At 50.1% G+C, this 14689-nt stretch overlaps 1 protein-coding gene across 2 annotated transcripts in view; it reads left to right on the top strand.

Annotated features, from left to right (window-relative positions):
- The window catches only part of LOC134293937 (uncharacterized), a 45264-nt gene extending 30948 nt beyond the window's left edge, over positions 1-14316 (top strand). The window contains exons 1-2 of one of the 2 annotated variants that reach the window (XM_062963152.1): positions 7552-9908; positions 10142-14316. In XM_062963152.1, coding sequence (XP_062819222.1) covers positions 9864-9908; positions 10142-11134 — 1038 coding nt within the window. In that variant the 5' untranslated portion in view covers positions 7552-9863 and the 3' untranslated portion in view covers positions 11135-14316. Of the gene's footprint in view, positions 1-7551 lie in introns of those variants that run through there. The other variant, XM_062963151.1, reaches the window with a different exon arrangement.
- The last annotated feature ends 373 nt before the right edge of the window (positions 14317-14689 follow it).

The following is a 14689-nucleotide window of genomic DNA, read 5'->3' as shown; positions in this document are numbered from 1 at the left end:
AAGACAGTTTATGGGCTGCCTTGAAGATTGTTTATGGGCTGCCTTGAAGATGGTTTCTGGGCTGCCTTGAAGACGGTTTCTGGGCTGCCTTGAAGACGGTTTCTGGGCTGCCTTGAAGACAGTTTATGGGCTGCCTTGAAGATGGTTTCTGGGCTGCCTTGAAGACAGTTTATGGGCTGCCTTGAAGATGGTTTATGGGCTGCCTTGAAGACAGTTTATGGGCTGCCTTGAAGATGGTTTATGGGCTGCCTTGAAGATGGTTTCTGGGCTGCCTTGAAGACAGTTTATGGGCTGCCTTGAAGATGGTTTATGGGCTGCCTTGAAGATGGTTTATGGGCTGCCTTGAAGATGGTTTCTGGGCTGCCTTGAAGACAGTTTATGGGCTGCCTTGAAGACGGTTTATGGGCTGCCTTGAAGATGGTTTATGGGCTGCCTTGAAGATGGTTTATGGGCTGCCTTGAAGACAGTTTATGGGCTGCCTTGAAGATTGTTTATGGGCTGCCTTGAAGATGGTTTCTGGGCTGCCTTGAAGACAGTTTCTGGGCTGCCTTGAAGACGGTTTCTGGGCTGCCTTGAAGACAGTTTATGGGCTGCCTTGAAGATGGTTTCTGGGCTGCCTTGAAGACAGTTTATGGGCTGCCTTGAAGATGGTTTATGGGCTGCCTTGAAGATGGTTTATGGGCTGCCTTGAAGATGGTTTCTGGGCTGCCTTGAAGACAGTTTCTGGGCTGCCTTGAAGACAGTTTATGGGCTGCCTTGAAGATGGTTTATGGGCTGCCTTGAAGATGGTTTATGGGCTGCCTTGAAGACGGTTTATGGGCTGCCTTGAAGATTGTTTATGGGCTGCCTTGAAGATGGTTTCTGGGCTGCCTTGAAGACGGTTTCTGGGCTGCCTTGAAGACGGTTTCTGGGCTGCCTTGAAGACAGTTTATGGGCTGCCTTGAAGATGGTTTCTGGGCTGCCTTGAAGACGGTTTATGGGCTGCCTTGAAGATGGTTTATGGGCTGCCTTGAAGATGGTTTCTGGGCTGCCTTGAAGATGGTTTCTAGGATGCCTTGAAGATGGTTTCTAGGATGCCTTGAAGATGGTTTCTGGGCTGCCTTGAAGATGGTTTCTAGGATGCCTTGAAGATGGTTTCTAGGATGCCTTGAAGATGGTTTCTAGGATGCCTTGAAGATGGTTTCTAGGATGCCTTGAAGATGGTTTCTAGGATGCCTTGAAGATGGTTTCTAGGATGCCTTGAAGATGGTTTATGGGCTGCCTTGAAGATGGTTTCTGGGCTGCCTTGAAGATGGTTTCTGGGCTGCCTTGAAGATGGTTTCTGGGCTGCCTTGAAGATGGTTTATGGGCTGCCTTGAAGATGGTTTATGGGCTGCCTTGAAGATGGTTTCTGGGCTGCCTTGAAGATGGTTTCTAGGATGCCTTGAAGATGGTTTATGGGCTGCCTTGAAGATGGTTTCTGGGCTGCCTTGAAGATGGTTTCTGGGCTGCCTTGAAGATGGTTTCTGGGCTGCCTTGAAGATGGTTTATGGGCTGCCTTGAAGATGGTTTATGGGCTGCCTTGAAGACGGTTTCTGGGCTGCCTTGAAGACGGTTTATGGGCTGCCTTGAAGACGGTTTCTGGGCTGCCTTGAAGATGGTTTCTAGGATGCCTTGAAGACGGTTTCTGGGCTGCCTTGAAGACGGTTTCTGGGCTGCCTTGAAGACGGTTTCTGGGCTGCCTTGAAGACGGTTTCTGGGCTGCATTGAAGACGGTTTCTGGGCTGCCTTAAATATGGTTTCTGGGCTGCCTTGAAGACGGTTTATGGGCTGCCTTGAAGACGGTTTATGGGCTGCCTTTGGGAGGCTAGTTGGTGTGGAGGTCAAGCAGTGAGGCGGAGAGAGTCGATATCCGGAGGAGGGACGTGGTCGTCGTGTATCAGGAGCAAGTTCGGTATCGACGGGAAGGCTTGTTAATGTGGGATTTGTGTATTGCTAGTGTTAAAATGCAATTTGTGTCTTGGTTTGTATTGCATACTGATTGCATCATCCAGCGTGTAACATAGTCTGTAAAGAGTTAATTACTGAGAAGCTGTGATGACCTTGATGTGTGGCTGGAACCAGGGAGTGTCCAGACACAAGTGTGTGTATGCATTACGGATTGCATCCGTTCAGTTCTGTTCAGTTCTGAGTAGAGTGAAAGTCAAGTCCTGTGTCCATTGTCTGCAGGTCTGTTTGTCTTGTACAGTAAAACTTTGTATCTAGTTTTACCATCGTCTCTGATGTCTCTTCGTTCTCCATTCCACTGATTCCATCCAACTACTGCTGCGTAAATTACTCTGACAAGGCTCTGTACCGACTGACGGTGAGATGGAGCAGAGTTGGAGGCCACGCTGCCTGGGTCAGTCCGGAGTGACCTTTGGAGAGGTGTGTGGCCATCCTTCCCACCACGCTGGGGGTCAGTGGGATGGGCGGAAAGACGTAGAGCAGTCGTTCCCAGATGTTTTGGCCTTCGACACCTGGGGACCCACAGGCTGAGGACCACGGATGTAGAGGAAGGCATCTCTCCAGTCCGGTCGGATTCCGTGGAGCTTGGCTGCGTCCAGTGGGAGCTGGGCCTTGTCCGGAGAGGCAGAAGCGCAAGGGCCGGCCATCCCCAGAGGTCGAGCATTTGTGGAGGTGGAACAGGTGCCGTTTCCGCCCGTGGGAAGTGTTTCTGGGCCCGTGAGGAAGAAGGCCAGGTGGTGGTTCTTGCCGGGAGGTGAGATGAGGCGGTGGAGGCACCACTTCCACATCTTCATGGCCGAGAAGAGCCGTGTCCTGTTGATTCAGGCAGGACATGTGAGGGTGGCCTTGTCTGGAGAAGGCGGAGGCTCAAGGGGCCTTGTGGGTGGCGAGGGGTCCAAGGCAGCCGGTGTGCTGGGGGGCTTCTGCCGAGAGACCCCAGGCCTTGGACGGAGAGAGGGCTGAGTGGGCACTCCAGCTGCCGGTGGATGAGTCTGGGGCGGACGTGGTCCTCTAGAGTCCGAGGGTTGAGGACTGACCTCGGAGCCATGAGCCGTCGGGAGGTGTCTTCCTTGAAGGCTTTCACGGCTGGAAGGACACTCGGGAGACAGGAGCAGCATTCACAACGATCTTGACAGACTAGAGAGATGGGCTGAAAACAACACAAGTTCAACAGGGACAAATGCAAGAGACTTCCCTTCGGCAGGAAAAATGGAAAGAAAAGAGACAGGACGGGGGACGAGGCCTGGATCGGCAGCAGGACACGGGAAAAAGACCTTGGAGTCCTCGTGGGGAGGAAGGGGAACATGAGCCTGCAATGGGATGCGGCTGCAGAAAAAGCCAACGGGATTCTGGCCTCATCAAGAGGAGTCTTAGTGTCTGGCTCCAGGGAAGTCCTGCTCCTCTCTATTCTATTCTGCCTTGGTCAGGACACACCTGGAGTCACACTGGGTCCAATTCTGGGAGATGTTGACAAGCTGGAAAGCGTCCAGAGGAGGGCAACTAAGATGATCAAGGGTCTGGAGAACAAGCCCTATGAGGAGCGGCTAAAAGAGCTGGGCATGTTTAGCCTGCAGAAGAGAAGGCTGAGAGGAGACATGATAGCCATGTACAAATGCGTGAAGGGAAGTCCTAGGGAGGAGGGAGCAGGATTGTTTTTTAGACTAGGACACAGAACAATGGCTTCAAACTACAGGAAAGGAGATTCTGCCTGAACCTCAGGAAGAACTTCCTCACAGTGAGAAGGGCTGTTCACCAGTGGAACTCTCTGCCCCGGACTGTGGTGGAGGCTCCTTCTTTGGAGGCTTTGAAGCAGAGGCTGGATGGCCATCTGTCGGGGGTGCTTTGAATGAGATTTCCTGCTACTTGGCAGAATGGGGTTGGACTGGATGGTCTCTTCCGACTATTCTATGATTCTATGATCATGTTGCTGTGAGTTTTCCGGGCTGTGGCCATGTTCCAGGAGCATTCTCTCCTGATGTTTCACCCTCATTGTGAGCTCTGTTGGAAACTAGGCTAGTGGGGTTTATATATCCGTGGAATAATGTCCAGGGCGGGAGAAAGAAAGAACCCTTCTCTGTTTGAGGCAAGTGTGAATGTTGCCATTGGCCACCTTGATCAGCACTGAATGGCCTTGCAGCTTCCAAGCTTGCCTGCTCCCTGGCTGGGGGAATCCTTTGTTGGGAGGTGTTAACTGGCCCTGATTGTTCCCTGCCTGGAATTCCCCTGTTTTCTGAGTGTTGCCCTTTACTTACTCTCCTGATTTTAGAGTTCCTTAATACCGGTAGCTAGACTGCATTCAGTCTCATGGTTTCCTCCTTGTGTAGCCGGACGTGGTGGTTCTCCCAGTGGTCCAGCATTTCTGCGTTCTCCACAGAGGCAGCCATAGGTATTTTTCAAGTGTAGGCAAACAGAATTTTGGCACCCCCTCCCAAACCGATCACTGAAAAATAAAAGCGTTGGATAAGTGAAAATGTTTGATAAGGAGAGATTATTTTATTTATTTATTTATTATTTAAACTTATATGCCGCCACTCCCCTAGGGCTCGGGGCGGCTTACAAGAAAGGCTAAAATCTAACAATTTAAAAACATCTTTAAAATATCTTTTTTAAAAAATAAATAATTAAAAAATTATTAAAATTTAAAAAAAATTAAGGAAAGGCCTATTCAACATCAAATTACATTAATATTTTACAAATTAAGCACTAAAACATCATGTTTTGCAACAAATCAACAGAAAAAGCGGTTCCGTACCTTGTGGAGGAGGCCGCAGGAGACGGGAGGGGCCTCGATGGCGCCCCCAAGAGGATGGCAACTGCCTGGTTGGCCTGGCGGTTGAGCTGCCCCTGGTTCTCCAATGATCTTCTGTGTCCAGGTTGGTTCCTCGGGGGCTCTGCTCTGGCTGACTTGCCTGGTTGGCTTCGTCTGCAGAGCCTTCCTCGTTCCTTGATTCACGCCTGGGCAATGCAGCTGCGCTTGGGGGTCCCTATTACAGACTTGTCCATAGGTGCAAGGCATACCATAGGTGCTTGGGGGTCCCTGTTATAGGCTTGTCCATAGGTGCAAGAGATACGGTAGACTCCTGCCGAGGGGAGAGGATCCCCCGTGTCCTTGCTGAATGCAGCATCTGATGGATTTCCTTAGTGGGTCCATAGATAGTTTGTAGGTTGTGTCTCTTCTTCAGCCTCCGTATGCAGTCCATGGTTGATATATGGTCAGAACGTTTTTCCTCTGGGCGGATCTTTGTCTTGACTCTCGTGGCTTGTTCTTGTGTCTTGTTGCGAGTCCTGTGAGTGGCCGATATCCGCGCAGCCGAACGTCCTGAGACCACGGAGCCAAACGCTGACGCTGCCACCGACAGGGGCGACTGTGGAGGAGGATCCGGCTTCCTTGTGGTCGTCTTAGAAGACTTGAAGCTTTTGAAGAGACTACCGAGGGGAATGTCAACGTCGAAGAAGCAAGGGTCTCTTTGTGGAGGAGGGAACAAAGCCTCCTCGCTTCCCTGTTGTTCCTGGTCTGTGCCGTAAAGACGTGGCAATGGTGGCAGGAGCCGACAAGGTGGCCCTTCGCATGGCTGTCGCTGTCCGGCATCTGAGCAGTGCATTCGGAGCACCTTTTGAAGGACGTGATGGGCAAAAGGCAGGCGCAAAGAAGTTCCTGAAGAGCTGCTTCAATGGCCAAGGGTCCGTTGAAGCCCTGAGAGGAGTGGTCGCCAAAAATTGAACTCAAGGCTATAGAAAGGTTCCAGGCAAACAACCGGTCCTTCTTCTGAAATTATTTGGCCCAGTGATGGCAGAGGTTCAGTAATGGAGGAGGCTAAAAGCTGGCGGAAGCTCAGTGATGGTGGAGGCCCAGGAATGTTGCAGCTTCAGATGGGGTGGAGGCTCAGACAAAGTGGCAGAAGCCCAGGATGGCGGAGGCTCAGAGTCGGTGGAGGCTCAGAAATGGTTGAGGCCCAGGATGGTGGAGGCTCAGAGTTGGTGGAGGCTCAGAAATGGTTGAGGTCCAGTGATGGCAGAGATTCAGCAATGGAGGAGGCTAAAAGCTGGCGGAAGCTCAGTGATGGTGGAGGCCCAGGAATGTTGCAGCTTCAGATGGGGTGGAGGCTCAGACAAAGTGGCAGAAGCCTAGGATGGCGGAGGCTCAGAGTCGGTGGAGGCTCAGAAATGGTTGAGGCCCAGGATGGTGGACGCTCAGAAATGGTTGAGGCCCAGGATGGTGGAGGCTCAGAGTCGGTGGAGGCTCAGAAATGGTTGAGGCCCAGGATGGTGGAGGCTCAGAGTTGGTGGAGGCTCAGAAATGGTTGATGTCCAGTGATGGCAGAGATTCAGCAATGGAGGAGGCTAAAAGCTGGTGGAAGCTCAGTGATGGTGGAGGCCCAGGAATGTTGCAGCTTCAGATGGGGTGGAGGCTCAGACAAAGTGGCAGAAGCCCAGGATGGCGGAGGCTCAGAGTCGGTGGAGGCTCAGAAATGGTTGAGGCCCAGGATGGTGGAGGCTCAGAGTTGGTGGAGGCTCAGAAATGGTTGAGGTCCAGTGATGGCAGAGATTCAGCAATGGAGGAGGCTAAAAGCTGGCGGAAGCTCAGTGATGGTGGAGGCCCAGGAATGTTGCAGCTTCAGATGGGGTGGAGGCTCAGACAAAGTGGTAGACGCCCAGGATGGCGAAGGCTCAGAGTCGGTGGAGGCTCAGAAATGGTTGAGGCCCAGGATGTTGGACGCTCAGAAATGGTTGATGGCCAGGATGGTGGAGGCTCAGAGTTGGTGGAGGATCAAAAATGGTTGAGGCCCAGGATGGTGGAGGCTCAGAGTTGGTGGAGCCTCAGAAATGGTGGAGGAGCAGGATGGTGGGGCCTCAGAGTTGGTGGAGGCTCAGAAATGGTGGAAGCCCAGTGATCGTGGAGTCTCACAGTTGGTGGAGCCTCAGAAATGGCGGAGGACCAGGATGGTGGAGCCTCAGAGTTGATGGAGCCTCAGAAATGCTGGAGGACCAGGATGGTGGGGCCTCAGAGTTGATGGAGCCTCAGAAAGGAGGACCAGAGATGTTATGAGCTGAGCGATGGCGTAGGCTCAGCCATGGAGGAGCCGGCGAGATGTTCTAGACCATGGAGGAGGTTTCTGCAGGGACGAGCCGTGGAGACGGAGGAGGTTGCGATGGTGCTGCATAGACGAGGACATGCAGGAGCCAGGGACGGAGATGGTACCAACGGACCTCTGCTCTCCTTCGTGGTCCCTGTGAATCGCGCCAAGGGGCGTCTGCTGCGTCTCCCGGGTGATGTAGCCCCGCCCAGTCCTTGGCCGAGGGGGCTCCGCCCACACTCCCCGTTGGGAAGCGTGGGCGGGCCACTCTCAGCCAAGGAGGGCCCAGATGTTCCCGGGGGGCCTGGTCCAGACGCAGCAGACTCCCGTCGGAGCGATCCACGGGGCCACGAAGAAGGGCAGAGGTCCGCCGCCGCCCCGACGCCTACACGCCCCCGTCTGCCTCCTCCAGGTCTTCCAGGATCACCTCCGGAGAGGGACGCAGGCTGGCCAGGCCGCTCCCCCTCCTTTGGAAGATCCTGGGCTCCACCGGCTCCACCTGCCCGCCTTCCTCCAGGTCCTCCAGGATCACGTCCAGAGGAGGACGCAGGCTGGCCAGGCCGCTCCTCCTCCTTTCGTGGATCCTGGGCTCCGCCGGCTCCTCCAGGTCCTCCACGATGACTTCCTCCTCCTTCTCCTCCTCCTCTTCCTCCTCCTCTTCCTCCTCCTTCTCCTCCTTTTCTTCAATGGTGGCCAAACAGGGACACTTGCTGTTGAGGTGGCCCCATTTTTTTGCCTTCCGTCTTGCGAAGGCCTCCCTCCGGCTCTCCTCTTGTATCTTCTCTGCAAGCCTCCTGTTGACACAGCTGAGGACGCAGCTCTTTACTTGCCTCCACAGGATCCTCCACTTGGAGGGTGGACCAGCCACCCCCCTTCCTCTGTCCTCTCCAGACACACGTCTGGACCGGCGCAGGCAAGCCAGCCACCGTGGCATGATGTCTGAAAAGAAGGAGAAGAGCAGGGTTAGCAGAGGGGCCAAGGAGGCTTCCCTTCCTGCTAGAAGACTTTTATTACATTCTATGGAGTGAAACCATCCCACTCAAGACTTCCTCTGGGACCTTTGTTGTTGTTGATTCGTTCAGTCGCTTCCGACTCCTCGTGACCTCCTGGACCAGCCCAGGCCAGAGCTCCCCGTCGGAGGTCGGGGCCGCCCGCAGCTCCTTCAAGGTGGAGTCAGTCCCTTCAAGGATCCCGTCCATCCACTTTGCCCTTGGTCGGCTCCTCTTCCTTTTTCCTTCCTTTTTCCCCAGCATCATTCTCTTCTCCAAGCTTTCCTGTCTCCTCACGATGTGGCCAAAGGACTTCATCTTTGCCTCTCATATCCTTCCCTCCAGGGAGCAGCCACTGGGCTTTCTTTCCTGGAGGATGGACTGGGTGGACCTTCTGGCCAAGGTCCAAGGCACGCTCAGCATTGTCCTCCAACTCCACCGTTCAAAGGCGTCTCTCTTCCCTCGCTCAGCGCTCCTCAGGGTCCAGCTCTCTTTCGCATCCATAGGTTACTACGGGGAATTCCACTGCTGTCACTATGCGATCCTTCATTGCCCGTGAGATCTCTCTGCTCTTCACTATTTCATCATTGAGGTTGGTCCTTGCTCTCCTCCCAAGAAGGAAACGTCTTCTGATTTCCTGGCTGCAGTCTGCGTCTGCAATCATCTTCGCACCTAGAAATACAGCCTGTCACTGTCTCCATGTTTTCTCCCTCTGTTTACCAGTTCTCAGTCAGTCTGGTTGCCGTCATCTTGGTCTTCTTGATGTTCAACTGCAGCCCGGCTTTTGCTCTGTCTTCTTTCTTCCACCTTGGTTATGATGCTCCTCAGCCCTCCTCGCTTTCAGCTTTCATCAGAGTGGTATCATCTGCATATCTCAGGTTGTTCATGTTTCTTCCGGCCATTTTAACTCCAGCCTTGGATTCCTCAAGCCCTGTCGCATGACGTGTTCTGCGTACAAGTTGAATCGGGAGGGTGAGAGGACGCAGCCCTGATGTCCGCACTCCTTTCCCAATCTGGAACCCGTCTCCTCTTCCGTGGTCTCTTCTGACTGTGGCTCCGAGCTGGCCTCGAACTCGTGACCTCTTGGTCAGAGTGATTGGTCTCAGCTGGCTGCAGTTGGGTGCTCACCAGCTTGTGCCACAGCCCAGGCCTGTATGAAACAGTGCGCATTCTTGAGCATTTCCCTTTTTTGGTATGGGGTTAGAAGTTGATTTTTTCCCATCCTTGTGTTTCCATATTTGTTGGCATATGGCACGCATCACCTTGACAGCATCACCTTCCAAGATTTTAAGCAGCTCAGCTGGGATCCCGTCCTCTCCTGTTGCCTTGTTATTAGCAATGCTTCTTAAGGCCCATTCAACCTCACTCCTCGGGATGTCTGGTTCTAATTCACTCACCACACCGTCAAAGCTATCCTGGATATTATTATCCTTCCTATACTGATCTTCTGCATAGTCTGGCCACCTTCTCTTGTTCTCTTCAGCTTCTGTTAGGTCCTTGTCATCTTTGTTTCTGATCATGTCCATTTTTGCCTGAAATTTACCTCCGATGGTTCTAACCCTGAGGAAGTGAAGCGTGGGGCAGAATTCTTTTCAAACATTTCAGGAGGTGGCGGGGAAATGGATTTTGGGGGAAGGGTCCGGATGTGATGGCATTATTTGCTCTCAGGATTAAAATGAGATGTCTGTGGTGGAGGCATGGGGCTTCTTGGTCTTGCGGCTCTTCCGATGTCTGTGGTGGAGTCTGTTGTGGTTTGTAAAGACATTATGAAGTATGCGAGGTGGTCCAGGCGCTTGTTGAGTTCTTCTTCTCCATGACTCCCAATGGTGAATGGGATGTATGGGTGGATGCTCTTGAGGTGGTCCAGCGCTTGTTGAGTTCTTCTTCTCCATGGCTCCCAATGGTGAATGGGATGAATGGGTGGATGCTCTTGAGGTGGTCCAGGCACTTGTTGAGTTCTTCTTCTCCATGGCTCCCAATGGTGAATGGGATGTTTGGGTGGATGCTCTTGAGGTGGTCCAGGCACTTGTTGAGTTCTTCTTCTCCATGGCTCCCAATGATAAATGGGATGTATGGATAGATGTTGTTGAGGTGGTCCAGGCGCTTGTTGAGTTCTTCTTCTCCATGGCTCCCAATGGTAAATGGGATGTATGGATAGATGTTGTTGAGGTGGTCCAGGCGCTTTTTGAGTTCTTCTTCTCCATGGCTCCCAATGGTAAATGGGATGTATGGGTGGATGCTCTTGAGGTGGTCCAGGCGCTTGTTGAGTTCTTCTTCTCCATGGCTCCCAATGGTAAATGGGATGTATGGATAGATGTTGTTGAGGTGGTCCAGGCGCTTGTTGAGTTCTTCTTCTCCATGGCTCCCAATGGTAAATGGGATGTATGGATAGATGTTGTTGAGGTGGTCCAGGCGCTTGTTGAGTTCTTCTTCTCCATGGCTCCCAATGGTGAACGGGATGTATGGGTGGATGCTCTTGAGGTGGTCCAGGCGCTTGTTGAGTTCTTCTTCTCCATGGCTCCCAATGGTAAATGGGATGTATGGATAGATGTTGTTGAGGTGGTCCAGGCGCTTTTTGAGTTCTTCTCCATGGCTCCCAATGGTAAATGCGATGTATGGGTAGATGCTCTTGAGGTGGTCCAGGCGCTTGTTGAGTTCTTCTTCTCCATGGCTCCCAACGGTGAATGGGATGTATGGGTGGATGCTCTTGAGGTGGTCCAGGCGCTTGTTGAGTTCTTCTTCTCCATGGCTCCCAATGGTGAACGGGATGTATGGGTGGATGCTCTTGAGGTGGTCCAGGCGCTTGTTGAGTTCTTCTTCTCCATGGCTCCCAATGGTGAATGGGATGAATGGGTGGATGCTCTTGAGGTGGTCCAGGCGGTTGTTGAGTTCTTCTTCTCCATGGCTCCCAATGGTGAATGGGATGTTTGGGTGGATGCTCTTGAGGTGGTCCAGGCGCTTGTTGAGTTCTTCTTCTCCATGGCTCCCAATGGTGAATGGGATGTATGGGTGGATGCTCTTGAGGTGGTCCAGGCGCTTGTTGAGTTCTTAGCCATTAAATCATGTGTTATGCCACTTCCATAGAACAAGGGCCAGGCTAAACTGCTGTGCTGAAGGAAAACCCTGCCGATCGAAAGGTTGGCAGTCTGAGTCCAGGTCGGGGTGCGCACCCGCCATTAGCCTCATCTCACTGCCCATCTAGTGGGTCGAAAGCAGAAATGTGAGTAGATAAATAGGTACCACTTTTAGCATGGAGGTAATAAAGGCGCCCTTAAGGACATCGACCGAGAGGATTGGGAGGAGCTCCTCGGCATGGAAGGTGGAGTGACAGCACATCACCGTGGCTGGAGTTGAGCACGGCCTCCAAGATAAGCTGACTTGCAATATTAAAATTAAAAAGGAAATATCAAAACAAACAGAGAGCGACAATTTATTGAATAAATTGAGTGCAGGTGGTCCCGGTGGTGATGGGCACACTGGGTGCCGTCCCAAAAGATCTCAGCTGGCGTTTGGAAACAATAGACATTGACAAAATCACGATCTGCCAGCTGCAAAAGGCCACCCTGCTGGGATCTGCAGCATCATCCGAAAATACATCACACAGTCCTAGACACTTGGGAAGTGTTTGACTTGTGGTTTTGTGATATGAAATCCAGCATATAGATCTTGTTTGCTGTGTCATAATAATAATAGTAGTAATAATAATAATAATAATAAGAAGAAGAAGAAGAAGAAGAAGAAGAAGAAGAAGAAGACACTTGGGAAGTGTTTGACTTGTAATAATATAATAATAATAAGAAGAAGAAGAAGACACTTGGGAAGTGTTCGACTTGTGATTTTGTGATACAAATTCCAGCATATCTATCTTGTTTGCTGTGTCATAACAATATAATAATAATAATAATATACTTGGGAAGTGTTCGACTTGTGATTTTGTGATACGAAATCCAGCATGTCTATCTTGTTTGCTGGGTCATAATAATAATAATAATATAATAATAATAATAATAATAAATAAAACATGTAGTACAGTAGAGTCTCGCTTATCCAGCATAAACGGGCCGGCAGAACCTTGGATAAGCGAATATGTTGGATAATACGGAGAGATTAAGGGAAAGCCTATTAAATATCAAATTAAGTTATGATTTTACAAATTAAGCACCAAGACATCATGTTATACAACAAATTTGACAGAAAAAGTAGTTCAATACGCAGTAATGTTATGTAGTAATTACTGTATTTACTAATTCAGCACCAAAAATCATGATATATTGAAAACATTGACTAGTTCAATACGCAGTAATGTTATGTAGTAATTACAGTAGTTTCCCCGAAAATAATACAGCGTCTTATATTAATTTTTGCTCCCAAAGATGCTCTAGGTCTTATTTTCAGGAGATGTCTTATTTTTTCATGAAGAAGAATTCACATTTATTGTTGAACAAAAAATGAACATTTATGATATACTGTACAGTAGTTGTCATCACAAACCAGCATAACCAGACACATTCTTGAATCCCATCAAGAATTTCGTGTTACTACCATTAATTCCATGTACAACAATCTATGGTACGGACATTTACCGATCTTGCATGCTCTGGTGTTCTGTTTGGCAGGCGCCGGGCATGCTTCCAAACAAGAACTTGGCTAGGTCTTACTTTCGGGGGAGGCCTTATATTTAGCATTTCAGCAAAACCTCTGCTAGGTCTTATTTGCTGGGGATGTCTTATTTTCGGGGGACCAAGGGTCAAGGGGACCTCCCCTGCTCGGGTCCCTGGGTCCCTGGGCCCCTCCCCACACAAGGAGCCAAAAAGAAAGACTCACCGGATGGCATCCGATCGAATCCAGCAAAATCCGGCAACCACCAACGCACCTGACCAGCAACACACAAGACCACCACAACCAACAAACCAACCACCTCTCTCCCTGTGGTTATCCAGGGAAGTGAGCTTCAGTTGGAGATGCTGCAGAACATCACAAAGGCACGGAACTTCCAGGCAGGGAGGGAGGGAGGGAGGAAGTAAAGGAAGGAAGGAAAGGAAGGAAAGGAAGGAAGGAAGGAAGTGATCGAGTTGACCACCCTCCCCCCCAGGACTTTGTAAAAGATAGTTCAAAAATCAAGACTTTATGTTCTATGTTCCATATATTTATAGTAGAAGGTGATTGAGACTTTTTACTGGAGTTTACTGTGGATTATCCCTGCACTCTGAGGCAAGAGATAACAACTTCATGAATTATAAAATCATGCTGCTAAAACTCCACTTTTATGAATTTCCATGCTGGGTTCTCCAGATGTTATGAACTTCGTTCTTATCAAGTATTTTCAATTGTTTATACCATTCATGATTCCCCTTTATGCAATGTAACTCACTTTTATGAATTCTCTTATTTCCATGAAATCTATCTATCTGCCTATATGTATCTGTACTCTTTGGGATCCCCGGAAAATATGTATTTTTCCCAGCATGGTTTATATTCCAACTTTATTTTATTTTTCATTTTATTTCATATAATTGTCAAGTCATGAAATCAAATAGGAAATATTTTGAACTCAACCTGAACCCCAGAACCTATCCCATTTCCTATGACCCAGGCTTCCCTTCCCAAAAACAAAAGGATAATCTGCCACCGCTAAACCCAATCAAATTCAGATTGCATGGACAATATAGGGCTTGAGTCGCCGAATTCGGAGTGTTGACCTAAAGGTGATTCGCCCCAAGGCAAACATTGTCATATCTCACCCAAAGGAAAAACCAGGACACCTCAGGAAGGCGCCCTGCAGAGCCTGTCAATATGGCTCATCACCACCCATCTTTGTTTCCATCTCTGACACCCCAAGGCATATCTAAAATCTATACGTGACAGAAACCCGGACACCCTTGATTGCTGCCATTAATAAATTAAGCACCCTTTAGAAATCGGTCTAGCAGGACTTAATCCGCTAGTTCCTGTCCCATCACCTCATTGTTTCGATAACTCCCGCCTTCTCTTTCGTGATTGGCCCGAGTAGAGACAAAAAGCAGCTTCCTATTGGGCCAACGGAGCAAGGCGGGAAATGAAAGCCCGCCTCGTTCAACCTTCTAGCCTATCAACGATCAGACGGGCGGGGGAGCAGGGCGGGAAGTTCAAAGGGCTGTCAGACTGAAATTTTGTATAAATATGGCTTTATTTTGATTGTATGGTACCCTAGTAGACCGAATGATCGCTACTAGAGTCCTCTTCAGCTGAATTGCTCAATAAAGACTCCTTGGCGGATTTTCCTTCAACTTTGGCGGACCTTCTTCATTTCGGCTTCAGGTTGTATTGCGGCTCGTAATTCTCCTTTTGGCTTCGCCAAGGTCCGTTCTCTCAGGACCGGATCGGGTCTCTCCTTAAGGGCCCGATCCCCTAAAATGCGGTCGACAACAGAAGGAAGGAAGGGAAGGAAGGAAGGAAGTAAAGGAAGGAAGGAAGGAAGTAAACGAAGGAAGGAAGTAAAGGAAGGAAGGGGAAGGAAAGGAAGGAAGGAAGTAAAGGAAGTAAACGAAGGAAGGGAAGGAAGGAAGTAAACGAAGGAAGGAAAGAAGTAAAGGAAGGAAGGGAAGGAAGGAAGTAAAGGAAGGAAGAAGGAAGTAAAGGAAGGAAGGAAAGAAGTAAGTA

This window comes from Anolis carolinensis, unplaced genomic scaffold, assembly GCF_035594765.1.
Source record: "Anolis carolinensis isolate JA03-04 unplaced genomic scaffold, rAnoCar3.1.pri scaffold_11, whole genome shotgun sequence".
Taxonomy (NCBI): Eukaryota; Metazoa; Chordata; class Lepidosauria; order Squamata; family Dactyloidae; genus Anolis; species Anolis carolinensis.
The sequence above is the reverse complement of the archived record's forward strand: the minus strand, read 5'-3'. Positions and strand labels throughout refer to the sequence as shown.